The sequence below is a fragment of the Lutra lutra genome, chromosome 18, assembly GCF_902655055.1.
Source record: "Lutra lutra chromosome 18, mLutLut1.2, whole genome shotgun sequence".
NCBI lineage: Eukaryota > Metazoa > Chordata > Mammalia > Carnivora > Mustelidae > Lutra > Lutra lutra.
Genome location: NC_062295.1, coordinates 35,781,187 through 35,807,638, shown reverse-complemented (window position 1 = coordinate 35,807,638; position 26,452 = coordinate 35,781,187). Strand labels below are relative to the sequence as shown.

The following is a 26,452-nucleotide window of genomic DNA, read 5'->3' as shown; positions in this document are numbered from 1 at the left end:
CAAAAATGATCTGAAGTTCCCAGAAATAAATGAGAATATTTGTACCTGCGTCAAGAGCCATTTCTCACGTGCTCAAGAAAGTCATCCCAAAACCTTGGTTAGCCCTCCCTTATACTAAATTCTAATGGATATCTCTGAAGGAGGCTGTTTAAATGGACACTAATTAATACAATGTTGGTTCATGAGCTGAACTGCAGAGTCACAAGGGATCACTGCTATAGCAGATATTTTTAATTTTGTCAGTTTTTTCTCAGGCATAGTGGAAAATTCCATGTTGGGGAACCGTTGGGTCCAATGTCTCCTAGATGCAGAACTTCTACCCTGATGGAGAGCTGGTTGCTGAGCTCTTGTCTTATTCTTTTTTAAAAAAGAGATTTATTTATTAACTTGAGAGAGAAAGTGAGAGAGAGAGCATGAGAGGGGAGAGGGTCAGAGGGAGAAGCAGACTCCCCACTGAGGAGAGAACCCAATGTGGGACTCGATCCCAGGACTCTAGGATCACGACCTGAGCCGAAGGCAGTCACCCAACCAACTGAGCCACCCAGGTGCCCCCTCTTGTCTTACTCTGGGTCTCCCAGTATCCACCACTGAAGAATTCTTATCTTCACATTCTTTTCAATTGTCACCCCTTCTTCCTCCTTGGGATCATTTTCACTCTTCTCAAGTACCTATCTTACACTAGAACTCTTTTTAAATATTTTATTTATTTATTTGACACAGAGAGAGAGAAATCACAAGTAGTCAGAGAGGCAGGCAGAGAGAGAGGGGAAAGCAGGCTCCCCGCTGAGCAGAGAGCCTGATGCGGGGCTCGATCCCAGGACCCTGAGACCATGACCCAAGCTGAAAGCAGAGGTTTAACCCACTGAGCCACCCAGGCACCCCAACACTAGAACTTTTTAAAAAACATTGTTATGTATTAATTTAATTAATCTGTACATCCAGTGTGGGGCTCGAGGTCAAGGGGGGCATGGCCTTCCAACTGAACCATCCAGGCACCCCTACTTCAGAATTTTTTGTAGTGAGAGCCTGTAGGCGGTAGTAAATTCTTTCTGTTTTTGTATCTGAAAATCTTTTTTTTTTAAGTTTTATTTATTCATTTGAGAGAGAGAGCAGAAGCAGGGGGAGTGGTAGGCAGAGGGAGAAGCAGGATCCCCCACTGAGCAAGGAGCTCAATGTGGGACTCAATCCCAGGACCCGAGGATCATGACCTGAGCCGAAGGCAGGTGCTTAATGGACTGAGCCATCCAGGCACGCGGGGATTTTCTTTTTTTGTCTCACTTGGGATTCACTGGGATTCCTGAATCCGAGAATTTAGATATTTCATCTGTTTTGGAAAGTTCTTAGTAATTGTTTTTCTGAATAGTTTCTCTCTCATTCTTTCCATCTTTTCTTTCTTCTGAAATCCCAATCAGACATTTTGTTTCTTAGTCTATTCTCTGTCTCTTTCATGTTTTCCATCTATTTGCCTCATAAATTCTGTTTAATTTCTTCATATCTAACTCCTAACTCATTAATTCTCTCTTTAGCTGTGTGTTTTTTTTAAAGATTTTATTTATTTATTTGACAGAGACCACAAGGAGGCAGAGAGGCAGGCAGAGAGAGAGGAGGAAGCAGGCTCCCCGCCGAGCAGAGAGCCCGACGCGGGGCTCAATCCCAGAACCCTGAGATCACGACCTGAGCCGAAGGCAGAGGCCTTAACCCACTGAGCCACCCAGGCGCCCCTCTCTTTAGCTGTGTTTAACTGCTTGATTCATCTACTGAATTTCTAATATCAATTATTATGGCTTTTATTTATAGCAGTTATATTTGGGGAGTGCCTGGTTGGCTCAGTCAGCAGAGCATGTGACTCTTGATCTTGGGGTCATGACTTCAAGTCCCACATTGGGTGTAGATGGCTTAAAAATAAAGTCTTTTTTTGAAAAAGTTCTATTTGGTTCTTTTTCAACTATGCCAGATCATTTTTTTCATACTCTCTTGGTTCCCATTCATATTTTTCTCCTTTTATCTACATAAACATGTAAAACACATTTAATTTTTTATCCTGTGTCTGCTGATTCTAATAACTAAAGTCTCTGCAAGTCCAATATTGCAGTGTCTCATTTCTGCATTTCTAATTCACAGCAGCTTTCTCCTTGTGTGTGGGTTTTTGCTTTCTGCTTGTTTTGCTGTTGTATTGAGAACTCTTATTCTTGGAAACTTGCCTGTGGTAATTCTTTAGAGTCTGAATTTAAAGTGCATTTCTGGGGGCGCCTGGGTGGCTCAGTGGGTTAAAGCCTCTGCCTTCGGCTCGGGTCATGATCCCAGGGTCCTGGGATCGAGCCCCTGCTTCCTCACCTCTTTCTCTGCCTGCCTCTCTGCCTACTTGTGATCTCTGTCTGTCAAATAAACAAAATCTTTTTTTAAAAAAAGTGCATTTCTGGGGGAACCTGAGTGGCTCACTCAGTTAAGCACCTGCCTTCAGCTCAGGTCATGATCTCCAGGTCCTGGGATCGAGCCCCGTGTTGGGCTCCCTGCTCAGCGGGGAGTCTGATCCTCCCTCTGGCCCTCCTTCCGCTCATGCTCTCTCTTTCTAGCTATCTCAAATAAATAAAATCTTAAAAAAACAAAATAAAGTGCGTGTCTCTTGGTGGTTTTGTTTTGTTTTGTTTGTCACATAAGTACTATGAATTCCAGCCTCAAACTCATAGGTGGGTAGGGTCGTGTTGGGAATTTTCAAGGGAGGAGCGCCTGGGTGCTCAGTGGGTTAAGCCTCTGTCTTCGGCTCAGGTCGTGATCTTGGGGTCCTGGGATGGAGCCCCATGTCGAGCTCTCTGCTCAGCGGGGAGCCTGCTCCCTGCCCCACCCCTTGCCTGCCTCCCTCCCTACTTGTGCTCTCTGTCTGCCAAATAAATAAATAAAATCTTTAAAAAAAATACAGAATTCTCAAGAGAGGGGGGCCTGGATGGTTCAGTAGGTTAAGCTGCTGCCTTCTGCTCAGGTCATGAACCCAGGGTCCTGGGATCAAGTTCCACATCAGCCTCCCTGCTCAGCAGAGGAGTCTGTTTCTCCTGCTGCCTGTTGTTCCCCCTGCTTGTGCTCTTGCTGTCTGGGTCTCTCTTGGCAAATAAATAAATAAAATCTAAATTTTATTAAATTTAAAAAAAAAAGGAATTTGCAAGGAAGGAGTGCCTGGGTGGCTTAGCCAGTTGGGTGTTGGGCTCTTGGTTTCTGCTAGGGTCATGATCTCAGGGTCATGAGATCGAGCCCCATGTAGGACTCCATGTTCAATACGGAATCTCCTTAAGACTGTCTCACTCTCTCCTTTTGCCCCTCCCCCTGCTCACTCTCTCTTTCTAAAAATCAATCAATAAATAAATCTTAAAAAAAAAAAAAGAGGGATGCCTGGGTGGCTCAGTGGGTTGGGCTTCTGCCTTTGGCTCAGATCATGATCTCAGGGTCCTGGGATCAGGCCCCGAATCGGGCTCTCTGCTCTGCAGGGAGCCTGCTTCTCCCTCCTCTGCCTGCCTCTCTGCCTGCTTGTGATCTCTCTTTGTCTGTGTCAAATAAATAAATAAAATCTTAAAAAAAAAAAAAGAATTCTCAGGGGAGGGATGCCTGGGTGGCTCAGCCTATTGAGCAATGAACTCTTGGTCTCGGCTCAGGTCATGATCTCAGAGTCCTGGGATCAAGCCTGCATGGGGCTCTGGGTTCAGTGGGGAGTCTGCTTCAGGATTCTCTCTCTCCCTCCCCCCCCCCCGTGCCTCCTCCCCAACTCAGATAAATAAATAAATCTTAAAAAAAAATTCTCAGGGAGACTTGTTTTTTGTTTTGTTTTGTTTTGTTTTGCTCCCTTCACCCAAACCCAGGGCTAAAAGAAGCCCTTCACCCTCTGTGATTTCCACCCTGGTGTACCCACCGAGGGTCCCAATTCTTGAGAGCCCTACTTTATATGCAGATCTCCAACCCTAACCCTCTCCTGTACTGTACAGACTTTTTCTCCTGTGTCCCTCTGAGCCCAGAACCATCAACACAAGCCTCCAGGGCTGATTCTAGATCCAGGCCTTCTTTTCTTCTCTGGATTCTTGCTCTTTTCTCATTCTGGTTTTTGCAATATTTTACCTTTCTTCCAGCTCAGCTGTGTTGCGTAGGTCTCTCCCCATATCCTGACCTCCCTAGCAGGGTAGCTCGAGTCCTCACAGAGCAGCCCAGGCATCCCAGAAACACATTTCCCAAGAGAGGGGACAGGGAAATTGTCAGTCCCCTTGAAAGCCAGGTTCTGAGCCAGAACAGCATCCCTTCTGTTTCCCAGAACCAGGCAGAGGAGGACTCCTGAGCACACACCTACCAGGAGGTGTAGTTACAGAGGGTTACCACACGAGGTCGCTCTCCCCGGTATCTTGTCAGTGCGGAGGCTCTGCCCAGCTCTGGACCCCATCTGCTGAAATCCCTGTCCTGCAGCTGCCAGCCTCCCACCTGTCAGGGCTGGTCCTGAGAGGAGCACGTGTTGCCTGGTGCGGAGAGGCCTTTGCATGGCCTTCCAGCTCCAGGGAATGCTAGTTCTTGGGGGAGGGTGTGGAATGGGCCATTGCTGCAGGCTCAAAAGATTTAGGGTAGCCCTGGGAGCTAGACATGGTCGAGGCCTCTGCCCATATATCTATGTACCTGGATTCCAGGTGTTTTCAACCAAGGCCCTACCTTTGACATAACAGACTCATTTTGGTTGGGCAAGTTAAAGTTTTCATAACTGAATATCTCCTTTCTGCTAGGGGCTGTCTGTGCTCCACCCCCCAATGGGGTAGCCACCGCCAGCCAGCTCCAAATCCCACATTCTAATCACCGCTTTCTTGCACCCCTCCCTGTTCCAACTGTCGCGGGATGGGTTCTCCAGAAGCAGCCACTGCCGAGACAGGTGGAGGAATGACAGGAAATCTATACCTGTGGAAGGAAGAAGGAGAAACAGGACAGGGCATGGAGAAGCCAAATGGTCACACAGGCCCAGCAAAGCTCCGGCCACAGGATGGGAGTTCTGGACTAAGTGTTGTCTGCTAGAATGTCCCAAGTGAACTGGCCAAGCCTTTACCTCCAGCTCACTCAGTCACCGGAAGCAGATATGGGTTGCCCCATGGAAGGGGTGACCTTGGGTGAGGTGCCCCCCCCATAGGTGAGGCCAGCCTAGAAGACACTGACTGCAGGATCTTGACCACACTTCCTACACCTGGGCAGCAAGCTCTTTCTTGCAAGTGTATCTGAGATGCGGAGTGGTGGTGGGGCGGGGAAGAGGGGGGGGTGGGGTGGCGCACATCTCTGTGAGAGAGAAACAAGTTGTGCAGAATTGAGGGCCAGAAGCTGGTCTGCAAAAAATCCTTGCAGCCAGTAAAAGTGTGAAAGGGTAAGTGAGTTCTCTGTGTCAAAATGGAAATTCTCTCCTGCGTGAATAGGTGCAATTATCCAGCTTATACAATTATGGACACATGACTCATTTTCCTCTTACACTTTTTCATCCAGTAAGCCTACAGAGCTCTTAAGATGGGGTGCGGGGGAAAATCTCTCACAAGGGAGTGTCATTTCAAAAATTAAAGGAAATCGCTGGCACCCGAGGGGAAGCCGAAAACCGGCAGGGGGAAGTTGGGGAGGGGTCGGGGTCCTGCGGAGGGAGTCCCTGAGCCGTCACTTCAGACCCGGGCTACGCTGGGCGCGTCCCCTTTAAGGGGCGGGGCAGGGGCGGGGCCTGGCAGCGGCCTCCCCTCTCCCAGACTACCCCGCGCGCGCCGGCAGTTCGGCCACGTCCCTGGCCACGTCGCGCCCGCTCTCGCCATCTTCGCCGCTTCCTCTCAGGGGCCGACGCTGCCGCCGCCGCCGCCGCCGCCTGAGCTGCCGAGCCCCGGGCCGCCGCGCCGACCGCCGCCGCCATGAACATCTTCCGGCTGACGGGGGACCTGTCCCACCTGGCGGCCATTGTCATCCTGCTGCTGAAGATCTGGAAGACGCGCTCCTGCGCCGGTGAGCGGCGGGCCAGGTCCTGGAGAGGCTCGGGCGCCAGGCCGGGTCGCCCCACGGCCCGCGGGCCTGCGGCGCTCGACACACCCCCTCGGCTGGCCCGGCGGGGGGCCGGCCTGGGCGTGGGGCGGGGGGACCCTGCCCTGCGGCCCCTCGGGGTGGGCGCGCAGGCCGGGAGGGGTGTCGCGGCGCTGGGCCCCGCTGGGCGCTGGGTGGGCTCCCGAACTTGAGCTGTCGGGGCGGGGGAGGCGCCAGCCGGAATACGCGGGACCCAATTCAGTCTGAAAAGTTTGGATGGGGCGGGGGCCGGGGGAGTCCGGCAGGCTCGCCCCGGTGCCCTCGGCTCTGATGGGCGCAGCTCCGCGCGCCCGGGCGTCCGGGCGCCTGGGCGGCGGGTCCGGAGGTGCTGGGAGCCCGCGAATCAATGGGACGGGAGGGAGGAGGATGGGCAGGACCGCGGCCCGCTGGGCCTGACGTGGCAGCCAGGCCAGCCCGGGAGGTGGAGCGGGAGCGGGAGGTCACCCCGCTCGCTACCCTGCCTCTTCGAGGACTGGCCTTTGGGTTAGGGTGTCGCGTCAGGTCTGACCCTAGAGTTCTGTGGGCTTCACCCCAGCTCTGGGGTTCATGATCACGGCCGCCGCGGGAGGAAGTGTGAGGAGGTTCCTAAGTGAATTTCTTGGGGACCGTCAGTGCTGCTTTGAAAAACGAACTAGTTAGTCGAACTCCTAAGTGCCTCCAGCTAATAACGGGTTCTCTTAAACCTGCGGCTCCGGGGCTCGCCGAGGTCTCATGTGGTCTCCTGTAATTCCTCACTCCACGTCACCAGTGAGTTGGCGACTCCCTCCTCTGGAGTACACATTTCATGCATGCATTGCTGGGAGGCAGTGGGACAAATCTTTCCCAGATAACAACTGTGAAGTTTTCCATTTCATTAACCGTAAAAGTTTCGGAGGGGCAATTTTTTAGATGATTTCTTGAAATGCAGTGTCCTCTTTAAACTTCTTTTTGATTCCATGTTCGAGGGCTTAATTTTTGCAGAGGCAGTAAAAGATGGATCTACCTAGGTGGCAGAGATCCCATTTCCCTGATCAGTTTCTAAAGATTTCCATATCTAGAGTAACACCCCACATCACTGACTGCTGTCTTTAGGACGCACCTATCTCCCCAGAACGTACCTGAGATCGAGGAAGTAAGCAAAAACAAGAGACCTTTGAGCAGTCAAAATGGATGTTCCAAAGTCCATGTACTGAACCCGGTGTTGTCTGGCTTGGGGATGATCTCTCGTTTTGTACACATTCTGAGAGATTCAGTCCTAAGTTTTCCAATTATAGAAAAGTAATTGTGGCAACTGTGACAGCTGATGATTAAGTGCTTGCTGTGTGCTAGGTAGTGCACTAAATGCTTTACGTAGCTTTTTCCACCTAGTCTTTAAAATGATCCTAAGAGCTAGGTGCTATTGTCCCCATTCTGTGGAGGAGGGAACTGAGCCTGAAAGGAGATGGGGAAGTTAGTGGTAGAGCCAGGATTGAAACACAAGCAATCTAATCACAGTTAAGGTTTTTGAATCAGTATCTATTTTGGCCAAAGTAGTTTTAGTTTAAACTCTGATGCCAGACTAGTAGTTTAGGTCATCTTTTTCATTACACTCAGGAAATGTGCCCACCGCCATGTGCTTTATTGAGATATAATTGACATATAACATTGTATTAGTTTTAGGTGTGCAACATAATGATTTGATATATGTATATGTTGTGAAATGATCACCACAGTGAGTTTCGTTAACATCCATCACCACACATAGTTTGCCATTTTTTTTCTTGTGATGAGAACTTTAAAGATCTATTCTCTAACCAGCTTTCAAATATGTAATATCGTGTTACTGACTATAGTCATCCTGCTATACATGACATCCCCAGGACTTAGTTTATTATATAACTGGAAGTGTGTACCTTTTTTACCCACTTCGTCCACCCTCACTCAGAAAATGTTACTTTTATCTTGATTTTTTGCTCCATAATTTTTGTATGAGTATCTTCATTTTCTTTTGTGTATTTCTCAGAATCCTGTTCTCTGTCAAGTCCTTAAGTATTGAAGCATGCTGTGTCTTAAACAGGTATCTAAACTAAGATGTTGGGGGAGAAGCTAGTATACCTCCACGTATAAAATTCTTAAGGGAACCTTGAGTAATGTGGAGAAAGTGAGAGGGTTTGCTGTTTTGTTTATTTTATTTTATTTTATTTTTTAAGATTTTTATCTATTTATTTGACAGACGGAGATCACAAGTAGGCAGAGAGGCAGGCAGAGAGAGAGAGGAGGAAGCAGGCTCCCTGCCAAGCAGAGAGCCCGATGCGGGACTCGATCCCGGGACTCTGGGATCACGACCCGAGCCGAAGGCAGAGGCTTAACCCACTGAGCCACCCAGGCGCCCTTGTTTTATTTTTTTATATTCACTATCTTCATTTGAGAGATTTAGGAGCATTTAGGAAAACAGAAAATACTTCAACCAAAATAGTAAGGAAGGTAGGTATGCTTGTCAAGATGGGTTGTGTGTTTGTCAAGTATCCCAACAGTTAACCTGTAGCACTTATTAAACTATTCTCTTTGTCAGATTTAGGATCATTTTAGTTCTTATACATGAGATTTCCTGGCCCTTTAGAAATCAAAATCACCGAGATCATTTATTCATAATTAAATGCTAAATTTGATTGGCTGCTTTGTTTTTCCATTCTAAATTATGAAAGTTGTTTAGAGGCTTTTGAAAGAGTAAGAATTCAATATGAGTTTCTCAAATAACTGGAATAAGAGACTTGTACGTTCAGGTTGTGTTTCTCACTTTGACAATACTGGTATTAGGGTTCATTTTAGGATTTGGGCACCTGTTTTGAACATCCCTGCAGCCAGAACCATGGGGCTTTTTTCCCTTAGGGTAAGGGATGAGGCAGATTAGTGAGGAAGCTGCAGATTCTGTTTTCCTGACCATCTGATTTGAGGATGGCCACCTTAAAGGGCCTGTTTTAATGTGAGGACAGGAGAGCTGATCTTGGTTTAGCTCTGTCTTTGTCTGCTGTTGTCATTACAAAGGGGTGCCCAGTTGAAGTGTGACTTTCTCAGATCCCTGAACTGTTGCTGCAGCTGGATCCACAGTACGTTCAAGTTATCACTTTGTCCTTGTCCTAAACACTGACCTGGATAGCCTTGGGAGAATAAGCCTTGGTATGTAGATGAAGAACTTCCTAGCAACATTTTTCTGTAGGCTGGCTGACAGTTATTAATAGCGCTGTATCTATTGTGTTTAAATTACTAGTGGAGTCCTTTTGAGATCCGTCACTCCCAGGCGCCCTCTTCTAGTCTCTCCCCTCCTTTGCTTTGATTGTTGTTAGGTGTTGTTAGGTTGGTTTTGTCGTAGACTTTTTATCCTTCCAAACATGACAGGAACATCCAGCGTCCCCTCCATTTCTCATAATTGGACAGCATATAATTTTGAATACAAAATCTCATCTTATTGAGGTCAGGAAGCTATTGTATCACATTCCCAGCTCACTCTTTGTAGCAGCTGTCTCCTCTGTTCTTTTGAGTGCCAGTCTGTTGGCTAATCATTGCTCTCGAACATCTGTTGGCCACCCATTGTGTGCAAAGCACTAGGATTGCAATTCAGAGAAGCACCTTGTAGCTAGCAAAGTCTCTGGTTTGAAGAAAGTTGTAATTTACTTGAAATAATAAGACATATATAAAAAGATGAACATAAAGGGTATTAAATGTAGGCAGTAAATCCTGTGGATGTGAAGTGGCTAGAAGGATCCCAGGGAAGGCTCCCATGACTTCCCAGCAAGGTGTATGTAAGACCTCTGTGAAGAAAAGTCTGAAACTTTGTTAATGGACATAGAAGATGACCTGAACGTATCTTTATAACCATGGTTCTGAATAGGACCAGATAGGCTGGTAAGGAGGCAAGATGATTCATCTCCCCAAATTAACTTACTGATTCAGAATGTCATCAAAGTTAAAAGACAGTAAACTGAGAGAAGTAATCTGCAATATATCTAAGCGACGAAAAGCTCACATAAGACACATAATATACATAACACACATAATAAAATACTCCTACAAATTAAAAAAAAAAAAAAGGATAGGAAAATGGGCAAAGTTGGCAGTTCACAGAAGAATAGCAAAAAGCCCATTAAGGGGATGCCTGGGTGGCTCAGTTGGTTAAGCCGCTGCCTTCGGCTCAGGTCATGATCCCAGAGTCCTGGGATCGAGTCCCGCATCGGGCTCCTTGCTCAGCAGGGAGCCTGCTTCTCTTGCTGCCTCTGCCTGCCTCTGTGCCCTGCTTGTGTGTACTCTCTCTCTCTCTGATGAATAAATAAAATCTTTAAAAAAAAAAAAAAAGGCCCATTAGGTGTGAATGCCCAGGCTCACTATAGTTAGGAACTCTGACGGTAAAACAGCAAGGCATACCATTGTCTCCTTACTGCGTGAAAAAAGTAAGAGGTTAACTATCTGTAAGTTAACTATCTGTAAGTATAAAGATGTTCCTTGTACCTAAATAACTATAGAACACTGTTTATAGATAAAAGGATGTTTGTGTAGTATTCATAAAAACAAAATTGCAAACAACCCAAATGTCCGTTAATGGAGCGGTTGCACAAATGTGGTATGATTGTACTGTGGGAACACTGTGCAGCTATTAACAAGAAGGAGCTGGAAGTGTTAACAGGGGAAGATAAATCTGAGAGGTTAAGATAAAAAAGCAAATTATAGGGGCCTACCTGGGTGGCTCAGCTGGTTAAGCATCTGCCTTTGGCTCAGGACATGATCCCAGGGTCCTGGGATCAATCCCTGGATCAGTCTCCCTGCTCAGCAGGGAGGCTGCTTCTCCCTCTCCCTCTGCTGCTCCCCCTGCTTGTGCTCTCTTGCTCTCTCACTCGCTCTCTCAAATAGAATGTTTGTTTGTTTTTTTAAGCAAATTGTAAAGCAAAAGATTCTATGACCCCATTTTAACGGGTAAATGTATATGCAGGTGCAGATACAAATACATATATAAAAGGAGCTTTTTTTAAAAGATTTTATTTATTTATTTGATAGAGTAGGGGGAGTGGCAGACAGAGGGAGAGGAAGAAGAAGCAGGCTCTCCATTGAGCGGGGAGCCCGGTGTGGGGCTCTGTTCCAGGACCCTGGGATCATGACCTGAGCCAAAGGAAGCCTCTTAACTGACTGAGCCACCCTGGCTTTTGAAAAGCCTGGAAAGTTTCATTTAAAATGGAGGTGGGAGGGATGTCAAAAGGTCCTTTTGTGTTTTTTTCCATATATTTTAGCCCAGTTGGAATTTTTAATTAAATAGCATGGATTTCTTTGAAAACAAGAAAAAACAGTGAAACAGTACCTAGTAAGAACTGTCATTTATCAAACATTTCCATTGTGGCAGGTATAGTATAGAGCACTTATTCTTTAACAGTCCCACAAAGTTGTCATAATTTGTTCCCATTAGACAGATGCAGAAAGTGAGGTTGTGGGTGGGGCGCAATGTATGTAATGGGCCCAGGCTTACTGTGTGTGTTCAGGGGCTGAGCTTAAACCCAGTCTGTCTGGCTCCAGAGCCTCTCTTTTCCTAAGTCACAAGAGTTGTGTTATAAGTCAGCTCCTGACTCTTAGGCTTCTGGTTCCAGGCACCATTAGTAGTCTTTTTTTTTTTTTTTTTTAAAGATTTTATTTATTTATTTGACAGACAGAGATCACAAGTAGGCAGAGAGGCAGGCAGAGAGAGAGGAGAGAGGAGGAAGCAGGCTCCCTGCTAAGTAGAGAGCCCGACACGGGCTTGGTCCCAGGACCCTGGGATCATGACCTGAGCGGAAGGCAGAGGCTTTAACCCACTGAGCCACCCACTCTCCCCGTGTTAATGGTCTTTACGAGAGTATCCACATCCTTACGGACAGTGGGTTGGAGTATGGTGCCTGGGGCCCTTGTTGAATGCTGCCTGGTTGACAGTGCAGACTGTCCTGGTGGTCTGACTTACGGAACTTGCTTGCAGCTCAGCTGTTACCAGGACAAAAATAAATTGTGAAAGGCTTTTCTCTTTGGTCGAGGGTTCTGTTCTGTAAACCACTGGAAATAAAAGAAATGCAACTTTCAAACTGCAGCATGATTTAAAGTAATACACACTGTAGTGTATAGTTGTAGGATTGTATTAAACCTAACTTGGCCCAATGGGAAATGACAGAAATGGTGTTGGGTTTAATGACTGATTTCCATTTAAAATGGTATACTCATTAATATAAATATTTGGTGCATTTGGTATTGGGATGGCCATTTCAGAAACCTTTAGAATGAGTATTCTTTTTTTTTTTTTTAAGATTTTATTTATTTATTTGACAGAGAGAGAGAGAGAGCACAAGTAGGCAGAGCGGCAGGCAGAAGGAGAGGGAGAAGCAGGCTTCCTGCTGAATGGGGAGCCCGATGTGGGACTCAATCCCAGGACCCTGGGATCATGACCTGAGCCGAAGGCAGCTGCTTAACCGACTGAGTGACCTAGAATGTTCTTTTTTTTTTTTTTTAAAGATTTTATTTATTTATTTGACAGAGAGAGAGAGAGATCACAAGTAGGCAGAGAGGCAGGCAGAGAGAGGTGGGGGTCGGGGAAGCAGGCTCCCTGCTGAGCAGAGGGCCCGATGTGGGGCCCGATCCCAGGACCCTGAGATCATGACCTGAACCAGAGACAGAGGCTCAACCCACTGAGCCACCTAGGCGCCCCTAGAATGAATATTCTTGATGGCTTGCTAACTGCCGGCCTTCACATGCTTTGGTCCCAAACAGGGAGAAAGTGACTAGGTTCTCTCCCGGAAAGAGATTCCTGCCCCTGCCCTCTCTGGCTTCAGCTGGGATCTCTGCCATCTGTGAAGACAGGACAATTTTTCTGTCTTAAAGGAAGAAATTGCTGCTTCCTGATCGGGATTCCAGACCTGGAAGACTAGGGTAGAGCTGTATAAGTGCACTTAGATTTCCAGCATGGCAGGTCCTGCGTGGATTCTGCACCGTGAGACAAGCTACAGGCCACTTACTGCCTGTCTCTCGCTCCTCTCCTGCTCAGGGGACTCTCCCACCCTCTGGTTGGCAGTAAATTAGGGCAGAGCCCAAAGACCATTGCCTATTTACGGTCATAGGGACACAGTATGACTTAGATACTCTTTGGAAATGTTATCCCAAAATACCACAAAATGAGAATTTACCCCATGACATGAAAATAAAATGAATTCTCTTTTTTCCTTTTTTTTGGGGACCATTTGTTCATTCATTTGGCAGATATTTTCTTAGCCCTGCTGTGTGTCAGGCCCAGAGCTGAGCACAGAGAATACAAAATGCGTAAGACATGACCCTAGCCTTTGGAGATCTCAGTGTCTGTCGCGAAAAAAGTGGGAAGACAGGCAACCAGATAATCGCAGTGTATTTTGTAAGACCGAACTAGGAGCTAGGGCAGCAGCTGGTGGGAAGTCCCCATTATGTACTTGCTGAATGAATAAACATCACCAAGGGGGAGGTGTCTTCAAAGATGACTTCCCCGAGAAAGTGGTATGTGAGTTGGGTCTCAAAAGGAGTGGTAAAAGTGATACAATAGTCCTGGGTTTGTAGTCTAAGAATGCTGAAAGTGAGGAAAAATCGCAAATCTGTATGGCTTCCGAAGTTCCATTAGAATAAAGCCTTTATAACAGATTTGCCTGTATGTATTCTATAATTTTTTTTTATTTAAAATACTGGAGGGGCGCCTAGGTGGCTCAGTGGTTAAATCCTCTGCCTTCGGCTCAGGTCATGATCTCAGGGTCCTGGGTCTCAGGGTCCTGCATCCGGCTCTCTGCTCAGCAGGGAGCCTGCCTCCTCCTCCTCTCTCTCTCTGCCTCCCTCTCTGCCTACTTGTGATCTGTCTGTCAAAAAAAAAAAAAAAAAAAAAAAAATCTTTAAAATACCGGAGGGGCGCCTGGGTGGCTCAGTGGCTTAAAGCCTCTGCCTTCAGCTCAGGTCATGGTCCCGGAGTCCTGGAATTGAGCCCTGCATTGGGCTCTCTGCTTCTCCCTCTCTCTGCCTGCCTCTCTGCCTACTTGTGATCCCTGTCAAATAAATAAATAAAATCTTTGAAAAATAATAATAAAAAAATAAAATATTGGAAAGAACCAGATGGGAAAGGAACTGGGAATTTTTCTCTCAAAGCTTCAACAAATACCACATGTGAACTGCATGCTCCCTGTCCTTTTCCCCTTCATCTCATCTCTCTCTCTCTCCCATGTCTCTATGTGACTGGCAGCCTCATTGTTCTCCTTTGGAACACTGATCTCTGATAAGAAAAAAAGCTCCCCATTACTGGGGAAAACTAAAAGGAGCAAACTGTCTGTATCTCCACCTTTGACCCTTGAAATTGGTTACTATTGATTGATCCAGAAGGAGAGAGTCAACTTTTTCTTCAGGTTTTATTTAGGTATTTTTGTGAATAGACGAGAACTGCAATTATTCATATGTAGGAAGTAACATTCTTGGGGCGCCCGGGTGGCTCAGTGGGTTAAACCTCTGCCTACGGCTCAGGTCATGATCTCAGGGTCCTGGGATCGGAGCCCTGCATCGTGCTCTCTGCTCAGCAGGGAGCCTGCTTCCCCTGTCTCTCTCTGCCTGCCTCTCTGCCTACTTGTGATCTCTCTTTCTCTGTCAAATAAATAAATAAAAATCTTAAAAAAAAAAAAAAAAAGAAAGTAACGTTCTTGTATCCCGGCTTTTAGTTTCAACAAGCCACAAAATTATGTTGTAAAATATCATTTAAAAACAGCGTAATTTCCACATTCCGTAAGACTGTTGCTAATAATTTGGTGCAGCAACATTTCTGCAAAATACATGCTTACTGAAATGTTTAATGGTGTGAAGTTTGCAACATAGAGGAAGGTGGGTGGATTCTGACTGGGTAGTCAGATTCTGTTTCCTTCATAAATTCGCTCAATTGTCATCTGAAACCCATAGTTCACATCCTTTGTCACATAAATATTTGGCCAAATATAGATGTCAGAAAAGCTGACTACACACACTACGTGACCTTCGACACTTCCGCAGATGATCTCCACGTGCTGCAACAGTGCTCTGGAGGAGGGCTGGTGGTTGGAGGTGGGAACAGGTTTAAGGTGGTTGTTGTTGGGGTGGGGTTTTGGTGGTGGTGGTTGTTTTTCTGTTTTTTGTTTGTTTTTGGTTTTTTGGTTTTTGTTTTTTTTAAAGACTGCTGCTTCTGAGGACTGTCATAGTAGGTTCCCACCCTCTTGTTGCCGTGGCATCCAGAGCAACATTTTTATGGCTGTGATGAATCTAAGAGATGGAGTTTTTAAAAATCTTAACCTGTCCAAGAAATGCGCCTTTGCAAAATAAGTTACCTTGGGAGGCCATACCACTGCTCTAGGGAGTGACATTACTGCTCACTGTTACGGCAGCAGTGTTCCTCACTGGGCTCCTTATCTCCGTAATCAGATGAGACCCCGAGGCGGTGACATTGTTGAGAGACATTGTTTTAAAGTGGAAAGAAAGATGCTAAAGCTAGCAAGCAAGTTAGTATCAGCAGAAGTAGTAAAATTATTCTTACCTAAAATATATATTTGGAAAATACAGCATTCAGAGGCACTTGGGGAGGCTCAGTCTGTGAGCGTCCAAACTCTTGATTTTGGTTCAGGGCATGATGGTGTCGTGAGATCGAACCCGGTGTTGGGGCAGAGTCTGCTTGGTCCCTCTCCTTCTGCTCCTCCCCCATTTGCACTCTCTCTTTCTTTCAAATAAATAAATAAATAAAATCTTTAAAAAAGGAAAGAAGAATACTCGTTTGAACAGTACATCCTCGCGTATTGGTGTTGGCACGATTGAGGCAAGTCACCCAGCGTGATGAGACTGCAGGGTTCTTAGAGCCTCCCCCCAGGAGCATGTTCAAGAATGTAAAGCGAAAGGAAAACGATGGCTGTCCTCATTTATGAAGTCATCCCAGATAGCAGCCTCTGACCCTGGAGCCCACTTTCCATATCTGCACTTCCTGTAGTGTTCTCTGCGGGAAGGGTTCAGCTTCTCTAAGAGAGGCTTTTCTAATACTTTCCTTTTGTTTCCTTAGGTATTTCTGGAAAAAGCCAGCTTCTCTTTGCACTGGTCTTCACAACTCGTTACCTGGACCTTTTTACTTCATTTATTTCATTATATAATACATCTATGAAGGTATGGTATGGCATCCAATTGGAATGCATTTTATCCATAATTCGCGGGCCTGTGGCAACTATTAAGTTTGTGTCAGTTGTGTACTTAGACATCTTCTAGAATAATGTCTAAACATGCTGTTCTCGACCTAAGCACTTTTAGACCACCTTGTACATAGAAGTGGGAAGAGCGTTATCATTAAGCACATTTTCTGTTTCAGAGGAGTATCTGTTTAATTAAAGTGCTTTGCAGTTAGAGATTTTTTAACCTTAAGTTCCTTGAGTATGATAAACTTCTAAAGCTCTTGATAACCCTGTAAGAAAGAGGGATAACTATTATGTTTTCAAGCCGTGCGAAATTACAGACTCCCTGGGAGACCCAGCAGGGTGGCTCAGCATGAGGGCTCCTCGGTGCAGTACCTCCTTCCGCTGTTGTGGGAGGGGTCATGTGTAGGCTTCTACTTCTTTTCTTTCTTTTCCTGCGAATTCCATGTCCTGTAAACTTCTTTGTGTGCCATCTTTGTTACTCCTTCCAGCCTAAATAACAGCTGTACCATAACTTGTTTAACGTGTCTCTAAAACCTTTTAGCTTGTCCTAAGCGTTAGTATCCGTGGCTTTGGTGTCCTTCTGTTTTTTCTGAATCCACATGAAAACCTGTAGTTACTAAAACGCAGGGTGTTTGCGTACCACCTCACATCTTGTGGACCCGAGGGGGCGCGTGCTTCCCGCTCGCCGAGGCCTCGGTTTCGCGGTCCTTGAACTAATACTGAGCACCCAAAGCGCCGGGCACTTCCCTAGCACTGAGGACGGGGCCGCAAACAAGCAGAAGACTTAGTGTCTGGCTGGGGAGAGTAGACTGATCGTCCCAGTACTCAGTGGGTGACGGCAGTTTGCGATGGGTGCCGGGAGGGAGAAGTATGGCACTCTCAGAGCGTGAAAGGAAGGCATCTCCTTTCTTTCATTCATTCGTTCTGCACAGCTTTCTGAGCACCTGCGTGCGGGGCGGTGCTGTAGGCACTGGATTATTGTAGGCCAGCTGAGGATGTCACGTTTACCCTGAGGCCTCTTGGTGTTGTACTTACAAAGCATTTTTTATAAGCACAGGTCAGAGTAGACAAGGCCATATTTGGGTCTGTGGTCTTTACTGAGAAACAGACTTGAGTTACCCAGAATCATTTCATTCTTCGTCACTAAGTGACCGGAGCCTCGTGTCCAAGAAATAATGAGCCTGCTTAACACGGATAGGTCCCTGCTTGCTGTCCAGGCAAGTTAAAACTGCCGGTATTACAAGCACGTGAGCAAGAACCTCCTCCGTGGCCCTCAGGATACTTGGCTTTCCGAAGAATCCTTCTTGTAGTTCTGGTTTTCCAGCATGTCCTGAAAATCAGAGGAGTGAGAGCCAAATTTTATGTGCTCATTGCTTTGACTTTAAATGCCAAGCACAGGGAGAGGGGGAAAGCAGCTGCTTACTCCCGTGGTCGCCTAAGCCTTTATGGACAGAATCTTGGCCGGCCATGTTCCAGGTGCTGGGGAGGGACCCCTGGCTATATCGCGTGCCTTGGCTGCATGTTGTGCTGGAAGAGACTCTGTGTAAATGTATATGTATTTTATTGATACATGTAGATTATATGTTATTTTATTCATATCCATGTATACACATATTTGTATGTTGAGAGAACTCTAACAATATAAGGTGTTAATGTCTTTTTTTTTTTTTTTTTTTTTTGTAGTTTGGGTATGACCAACAACTTTAATACCTTGCCAACTATTTATTTGCAAATATAACTCCATGATGAGGTGCTAGGGATAGTTTAGTATCTTTACTTTGTTTTTAAGCATAGAAGGGCTTGATGATTGCTCTCATTTTCCTGATAAGTCATTGGCTCAGACGTCTTCATTAAGTTTCATGAGGTGCTTTTCTGAAGGAGTAGTACCGGGTAGCTCGACTAATATCCCACTTGTTTCCATTCAGAGACTCAAACTGCCCTTTGGTTCTTGGGCCTAAAATTCTGCATTCTGAAAATTGCTGTAATTTCAGAATAACAGACTTTTCCTTTGGGTCACGTGACTATATGGTGTTTGACCTTTTGAATATGAAAGAACATAACTTGACTGTAAGCCTTTGAACACTGCACTGCTATGTGAGCTCCCTTGTAGGCGGCAGTGTTTGACAAGTTATCCCTTACTTTTGGTTTTGCTTTTGGTATGCTGCCAGACAAAATTTCATAGAATGATCTTAATGTTCTGTATTAAAGTAACACAGTGTAGGTAAAACTGATCATTGTAAAGTTAAACGTGAGCTACATTGTGTCTTTTCTTTAGAAAAGTAGGAGCTAGTGGCGCCTGGGTGGCTCAGTCGGTTAAGCCTCCAACCCTTGGTTTCACCTCAGGTCATGATCTCATGGGTTGTGAGATTTACTCCCCACTTGTTGAAGAGTCTGCTGGAGATCCTCTCTCTCTGCCCCTCCCCTCACTCTTTCTTGCTCTCCCTCCCTCTCTCTCAAATAAATAAATACATCTTAGAAAAGAAAAGGGGCACCTGGGTGGCTCTGTCCTTAAGCTTCTACCTTCGGATCAGGTCATGATCCCAGGGTCCTGGGATGGAGCCCCATCATTGGGCTCCCTGCTCGGAGGGAAGCCTGCTTCTCCCTCTCCCACTCCCCTTGCTTGTGTTCCCTCTCTCACTGTCTGCCTCTGTCAAATAAAAAGGAGAAGAAAAGCACTGGCTAAGAAATACCCTCATGCCGGAGGGAAGTGTACTGGTTTTGAACTCCACTGAACTTGGTGGGGTTTTTTTCCCTAACCTGCTATCTAATAGTTGTTTTTTTGTTTGTTTTTTGTTGTTGTTGTTGTTTTTTAAGTGAGATTAAAAATACATTCTTCGGCAGTTTCTTATAAAGTTAAAGGTACACTTTTAACATATGATCCAGCAATCCCATTCCCAGGCACTTACCCAAGAGAAATGAAAAGTTCAGTTCATACAAATGCATGGGCATAAAGGTTCATAGCAGCTTTTTCCGCTGTTCCCCAAGCTGACAGCAATTCCAGCCCACCTGTCCGAAGCTAGTGTGTGGACGAACACACTGTGCAGTCCTCCTTTCACTGCAGTAAAAAGGAACCCGTCATTAATACACGCAGTGATGTGGTTGCATCGAGAATGCATTATGGTACTTGAAAGAAGCCGGTCTTACAGGGACATACTGTAGGATTCCATCTATTTGGTATTCTGGAATAGGCAAAAACTGCAGGGACCAGGAATATATCAGTTATCCAAAAAGGAAAAAAAAAAAAGAAGATCAGTTATCTCCAGAGGTGGGGCCTCGGGAATGGCTTGACTGCAGAGGGGCAGCATGAGGGAGGTTTCTGGTGGGAGGGTCACGTGATAGGACTATTCCGTGTCTTGATTGTGGTGGTGGTTATATGACTAGTAGAACTATGTACTCTCAGAAGTGAACTTTATTGTATTGAAATTTTGAAATAAAGAAGCTAAGGAAAAAGATCTTGCTTTTGTGAACATGTGGATGCTGTAGAAAGCCAAGGCCGTTGGAGCCGTTGTAAAGTAAGGATGACCTGTGCTTTTCTTCTGTCCTTAGCTCATCTACATTGCCTGCTCCTATGCCACAGTGTACCTGATCTACATGAAATTTAAGGCGACCTATGACGGAAATCATGATACCTTCCGAGTGGAGTTTCTGGTGGTCCCTGTGGGAGGCCTCTCCTTCCTGGTCAATCATGATTTCTCTCCTCTGGAGGTTAGTTGAGAGGTTATTTAGGGAAACACTTGGGCTTGCAGGTAATGTGGGTAGTTCTGGTTTGTTTGGTTTTGCGATTTGGCAAGCTTCTGGTGCAGCATACACTATTTGGTGTAAATAAATCACAGACAGGCATTAAGCCCCCAGCTCTTTGGGCATCTGCTGACAGATTATTGCTGGATTCTCCTCCAGAAAATAAACCGACTTCTGTGGTAGCAAACACAGTGCCTTGCCCATCCCAGTGCTTGAAGAACATGGTCTTCTCTGCAGTCAGACCCAACTTTGTTTCTTCTTCACCTAGGACTGTTGCACATTGATAACTGTGTGCCAATTCCCTAAGCAGTGTTGCTGTATAGCAGGTGTGGAGGAAAAGTGGTTTGCACGGTGCCCTGCACTCCTGGGTGCCTCACCCTTCCCTTAGCGTCCTGGGGAAACTGCTGCTCATGGATTCAGAATGTTCCCAGGGCTACCTGCAAAGCTTTCTGTCGTCCGTGTGAATCACGTTGGGCAGAATGTTTGCATAATTACAGTTCGCGTTACTTATCCCTTTGATTTAACCACACCAGAAAAGCCCAAAGACTAAGAAAGATGGTGGAAATATTGAGATAGTCTGTGAAGGAGACCAGCTGATAAGGAAAAGCAGCAGTGGGAGCATAGAAGGCCCTGTCAGCCTCGTGCCCCCTGGCAGAGAGTACCCTGGATTCGGAGTGGAACAAGCTTACCCTGGAGAAACACATAGGTAGATTCACAGAAAATTGTACCGGGAAGGAGATGTTGGAGAGATGGGTCACGAAGAGTCACAGAGGCAGAGGTGTCCGGGTCACCTAGCTTGTCATTGGGAATGTGCCTCTTTAGTGTCACTCCCGTTTCTGAGATTTATTCCGTTTCGTACTCCATTGTGCAGATTCCTCGCTCTTCGTGCTGCTCCACAGTAAAGCAGGAGTATTTCCTTTGAGCTCGTGGTGGGCGCTGGGTGCCGACTGAAGCCTCTGGTCTCTCTTGCAGATTTTGTGGACCTTCTCCATCTACCTGGAGTCCGTGGCTATCCTTCCTCAGCTGTTCATGATCAGCAAGACAGGGGAAGCAGAGACCATCACCACCCACTACCTGTTCTTCTTGGGCCTCTACCGTGCCCTCTATCTCGTCAACTGGATCTGGCGCTTCTACTTCGAGGGCTTCTTCGACCTCATTGCTGTGGTGGCCGGCGTTGTCCAGACTATTCTATACTGCGACTTCTTCTACCTGTACATAACAAAAGGTACCCCGGGCTGCCTCCTCCCTGCTTTGTTCCCGCAGCCCCGCGTTTCTAGGAGCTCCCTGGCCCAGCATGGTCCTAGTCTGGCACTAGCTCATTGAGCACAGCTGGTTTCAGAAAAACATTTCCAAAAAAACACAGGGTTTTCAGCTTTTTTTCTTTTCTGTAGCTTTATTGTTTTTCTGTAATAGCACATTTTGATTATAAGAAATTTAATCTGCTTTTATAATTCTAAAAACAATCACCTGAAACCCTGCCACTCAGAGATGATCGTAGTTAATGTTTCGATAAATGTAATTCCAGATAGGTCTATGCATATATGTATATGTGTGTGTATGTGCATATGCACAGACACGTGAGTTCAACTACACATGCTGTTCTATAACCTGTTTTCCCCCATTCACAGTTTTTCAAGTCAGTAGATAGAAATCTACATAGTTTTCAATAGTCATAGAATATTTCATTATGTATATTATATCATAATTTACTTACTCAGCCCCTTGTTTATGGGTATTCAGGCTGTTACTGATTTTCTGCTATTAAAATCCAGTGCTTGGGGCGCCTGGGTGGCTCAGTTGGTTAAGCATCCAGCTCTTGACTTCAGCTCAGGTCACGATCTCAGGGTCATAAGATTGAGCCCCGTGTCGGGCTCTGCGCTGAGCGTGCAGCCTGCTTAAGATTCTCTCTCTCCCTCTGCCCACCCCCCCGGCTTGCACACACTCACTCTCTCTCAAAAAACAAAAACACAACAAAAACGGTGCTTAGATGAGTATCCTTGTGTATGTATATTTTCACTTTTATATGAATATAGGACATGCAGATGCCACAAAAATTTGATGAAAACTGTGGTCCTCATTTTTTAAAAAAAGGCGTATTAATGCATGTACACACAAATGTATCCTATAGTTTTAGGGGATTCAGGAGCCCCTGTAACCCAACCACAGACTCAGGCTAAGAACCCTTGCTATACAGTATAGTTCCTCATGGTAGAATTGGTACCTACAGGGGGATATATATTTTCTCTCTTTTTTAACATTCCAAATTTCATAGACCTCCGTACGTATTAACAGTTATATTTTACTATATGTTGATTAGGGGAGAAAGTAATGAGAAGAAAATGTGAATTTAGTGACAGTTTCAGTCGAATTTGTGTTTCTTAAATTCAATTGCTGTGACATCAAGGCACATGAAGAAAATTCCAGTATATGAGTATGTGACATACTCATAGTTCAGGGGGCTTTTTTTATTGACACCAAAATCCAATAACTTTTGGTGCCAAAGACTTTCCTTGTGCCTTATTCTATAGTGTCGTGAGTGTGACAGACCTCTAGGAACAGGAAGAAGGAAATGATCAGCTTGTCAAGACCAGTAACCTTTTGTTTTCTCTTCTTCTCTTTAAAATTCTAGTACTCAAGGGAAAGAAACTCAGTCTGCCAGCGTAAGTGCCAAAGACCGTCACCAGCATCTGTCCTTCAGGGTGCTCGGACAGAATTCTTACCACAGCAAAGGCACAAGATGCTTGATACGGAAAATCAGAAACTTAACTCTTTCGTTGCAGATAGTGATCAGTGGCTCTGTAAGAACCCAGAGGAAAAGAACCAGAAGGTTTCTGTTTAATGCATCTTGCCTTATCTTTTTTTATTACTATGTACAAAGATTTTTTTACACAAAGAAACTTAATGCTGTATTAATAAATTCAGTGTGTAGCTTCAATTGGGGTAGTTCCAAAAGTGAAGATTTTGTGAGGAATAAGTGCAAACTTTTTTTTTTTTTAATTCTTTGAAACTCTTGATTCTTTGTGTCTGCAATGAAATTGTACTCCTTGACAGTTGGTAGATTATATATTCTTCCATCTATCAAATTTGCATTCCACTATATTTATTTTTTGCCAAAAGATGAGTTATATTTGTTTGAAATCTGAGACACTATGTTCAATCTGGTCTATCTTCGTTCACATCTCTTCCCACCGAATGTGGAAATCCTTCCCTGGACGTCACAACACTACATGTAAGGCCGGTAAGGATGACTCACAAGCTTATGGTTTTCATTACCAAAATTTTCAGATTCTGAATGTAGATGGAGTCTCGTTTAAGAGTCACCAAAGGTGCCTGCCCCACTCTCTTGCTCAGAAGAGTGACTTTGAGATTGTTCCAGGGGTGTCCGAGAACTTGGGGGACAGGGCTTCGGGCCGCTTGCCGTCTAAATGTGGGGTGTGAGGGATATTAATGATCAGGTTGGATATAGGACTCTACTCCTCTGAGGACTGGAACACAAGTTAGTCACCTATCACTTGAATTAACAGTTCCGAAAGATGACTACAGCCATGTCCCTGCTCAGATTCAGAAGGGTTTTTGTATCACTTTCACGTGGTAAAATGATTTACATTTTTTTCTTAATTGGCAGCAACCAATTGCCATTCCTTATACTCTCTGATTTTTGTTTTGTTTTGTTTTGTTTTGTTTTTACTGAGCTCTTGCATGATTTGTCTTGTGTTACCATCCTGAATAAACATTTTATTAAATGTAGAATAAATTGTGGTTTTCTTTCTTTTTTTTTTTTTTTTTGTGAATTAGGCTGTTGGAACATCCTATGGCAGGATGATTTTTTTTTTCATTTTTCAATTGGCAACAGAAGCTCTATATGGGGCCGCAAACGTCTATTGTCCACAAATTAATCTAAAACTTTCTGTATTTTGAGGGAAAATTAGAATTTTTCCTCCTGATTTTGCCATTTTATTGATTTGCTACATTTTTTTGATTTGTGCAAAAGCATATGACTTTGTTTTTATGTGATGCACCCTAAATGTTAACGTGTTGAATACTAACAGTGCTTACTACAAGAAGGATGTAGTATTTTTGCTTGCTGCATTAAAATATCTTGTGGAAGAAGGGAGCTAGATGGGTTTTATTTTTATCTAGTGTGTCTCTTAACATCTTTCTAAATTGGCAGTGTGACTGCATAGTTGAACCTCTTGTCTCGATCTCACCACCCCCCACCTCATGGTTGTCCTTTTGTGTATCTGTATCTTCCCAGCATTCTCGTCTCGGTTTAGTTTCTGTTTTCATCCTCCTTAAAAGATTCTTAGATCGTGGAGAAAGGGTGGGAAATCTCAGCATGGAGCAGACTGTGACCCACACTGGAGGCGGGGTGGGGGCTCACAAGGTTTCTGTGCATGTAAATTAAACATGAGCTGGGATCATTGTGGGAGAGCACAATGCAGATGACAAGGATCTGGGACCTCAGCAGGCTGCCTAACTTTGGAAGTATCAGTGTCTTCTCTAGTCATTCTGCCCATGTAAAAGTGAAACTGGCTAAGGTGTTACCACCGTTCTGTGGCCAACCAGGGTGACATCTTAATAAACTGGGTGGCCGAGTGGGATTGCGGGACTGGGGCAGCGTCCTCACACACATAGAAAACAAAGGCCTTGTATGATGCGCCTTACAAAGCACTGTTTCAAAGTTCCTTTCACTTCTCCAATAAAGGTTGTCAGGTAATGAATATTTTTTTTCCAGCTGTTTTATTCGTGTGAATTTTTTTTAATGAAAGCATGAAGAGAAGGAAAGTTCTATTAACTGGGCTAAGTTGGGGGCTTACAGACACCAATCCACTCCCCCATCCGGTTCAATCCATGTCAGAATAACGTTTCCTGCTTCCTTACAAGCTGGTCAAGAGAGGATTAGGTAGGGAAATAGGGGGCCGGGGGGGAGGTTGGGGAGAAAAGGTTGCAGGGGGAACAGAAAAGATCCTGCCCAGCCTTTCCAGAGATGCCACTAGGTTGGACGGCTTTCTGGAAAGGTCAAGCAAAGATTTTTGTTGCAAAAGAAATCGTGAGGGGCATCTGGGTGGCTCAGTTGTTAAGTGTCTGCCTTTGGCTTGAGTCATGATCCCAGGGTCCTGGGATTGAGCCCCGCATCAGCTCTATGCTCAGTGGGAGGCCTGCTTCTCCCTTTCCCACTCCCCTTGCTTGTGTTCCCTCTTTGTGTCTCTCTCTGTCAAATAAATAAATAAATAAATGAATGAATGAATGAATGAATGAATAAATAAATAAATAAAAAATAGAAATCGTGAGTGAGTGGTGGGAACCCTGAGTAAGGAAGGCATAATCTTTGGGGTCACTCCTCACACCCTAGCTCCGTGACCCTAGATTTAACATGAGTCTCTATCTCCCTCAGTTCCCTTCAGAGACTCCTGCCACAGGAATTTTGTGAAGCTCAAATTAGAGCTTGAGGCACAGACATTAAGTGCTCAGCATCAGTGTGACCCCTTTTCGCCCTCCCTTTGTGCTTAGTTTGGGACAGCTGCCTCCAAAGCTGGCTGGAAACTACTTCTGGCAGGAGACCCTGTGACCTACTTGATGATATTGATCGAGTTTGCCCTCCTTGGGAAAGTACTGCAACTGTAGACACTGATGGCTAAGTACCTCCCCAAACCACCTGAGTGACCTCTACTGAGGGCTGATGGGACTGGGGCTCCAGGTGGGGTTTTCCTGTGCGCCTCGCCCTCTAGTGACTGCATGTGGAAATAGCAAGGACTCCGCACTCGGCTCATACGGGCCGCCCTCCTTCACCCCTCTGAGCAAGCCTATGTCCTGTGGTCTTGTGTGGGTGCTGTGGGCATTTCTCCTGGGGTTCTGAAACCATTCCCTCTTATCCCTGCCATTTAAAGGCAGGTTGCAGCATAATACAGCACGAATGTCTTAAAACAATGACAGGGATACTTTTGTATAATACTAGGATGCTCCAGGTCTCCCATCTCTAATTTCCCCGTGGGCACCGAAAAGGGGAGAGTCTCTAGGCAAGTGCTACACTACACTTGACTCTGTTACCGAAACAGAATGGGAAGACAGAATGTATTTATTCCTCCAATAAGGGATCTAAGACAATAAATGGGTAATAAGGAAACTGGTGTGCACTGAATCGAAAAAAAGTCACTTGTTTACTTCGAATTCTGAGAACTGGAGATCCCAGGGCTGTAAAGAAGGGCTTAGAGAAACAACTCTCCAATTTCCTGAAAGATCGCCTAGCTAACACTGCCCCACCTCCACCCGACAGAGACTAAATGCAAGGATATTAACTTTACTCGGGACACAGGCATTTACTCAAATCAAAGAAAATTAAGTCCCAAAGGGAAAAATAGGGGAGGAAATGAACCAATTGATTTGGAAAAATGAAAAAGTAAAGATCACATTTTCTCCAAGTTAATAGGAAGGTAAAATGAAAAGCCAAGAAAGTCTCCAAAGAATACTTACTGTATTTTGCAAAAACACAGTGAAATTAACCA

General features: G+C 45.3%; 1 protein-coding gene across 2 annotated transcripts; it reads left to right on the top strand.

The window, feature by feature from the left end:
- Positions 1-5,743: 5,743 nt before the first annotated feature.
- On the top strand, positions 5,744-24,670 carry KDELR2 (KDEL endoplasmic reticulum protein retention receptor 2). 2 transcript variants are annotated; one of them, XM_047714119.1, is made up of 5 exons: positions 5,751-5,979; positions 16,085-16,185; positions 19,758-19,916; positions 20,922-21,174; positions 22,579-24,670. In XM_047714119.1, exons 1-5 carry the CDS (start codon positions 5,889-5,891, stop codon positions 22,611-22,613), a joined length of 639 nt encoding a protein of 212 aa, XP_047570075.1. In that variant the 5' UTR covers positions 5,751-5,888; the 3' UTR covers positions 22,614-24,670. The 2 variants fall into 2 exon arrangements, with proteins under 2 accessions (XP_047570076.1, XP_047570075.1); XM_047714120.1 differs by lacking the exon at positions 20,922-21,174 and having other exon boundaries at positions 5,744-5,979.
- Positions 24,671-26,452: the final 1,782 nt, after the last annotated feature.

Excerpts from the sequence above, each read along its gene's own strand:
- KDELR2 (XM_047714119.1), top strand. The coding sequence starts at position 5,889 with ATGAACATCTTCCGGCTGACGGGGGACCTGTCCCACCTGGCGGCCATT. Across the intron at positions 16,186-19,757 it reads TATATAATACATCTATGAAG|CTCATCTACATTGCCTGCTC; the intron begins GTATGGTATGGC and ends TTCTGTCCTTAG. Across the intron at positions 21,175-22,578 it reads CTACCTGTACATAACAAAAG|TACTCAAGGGAAAGAAACTC; the intron begins GTACCCCGGGCT and ends TTAAAATTCTAG.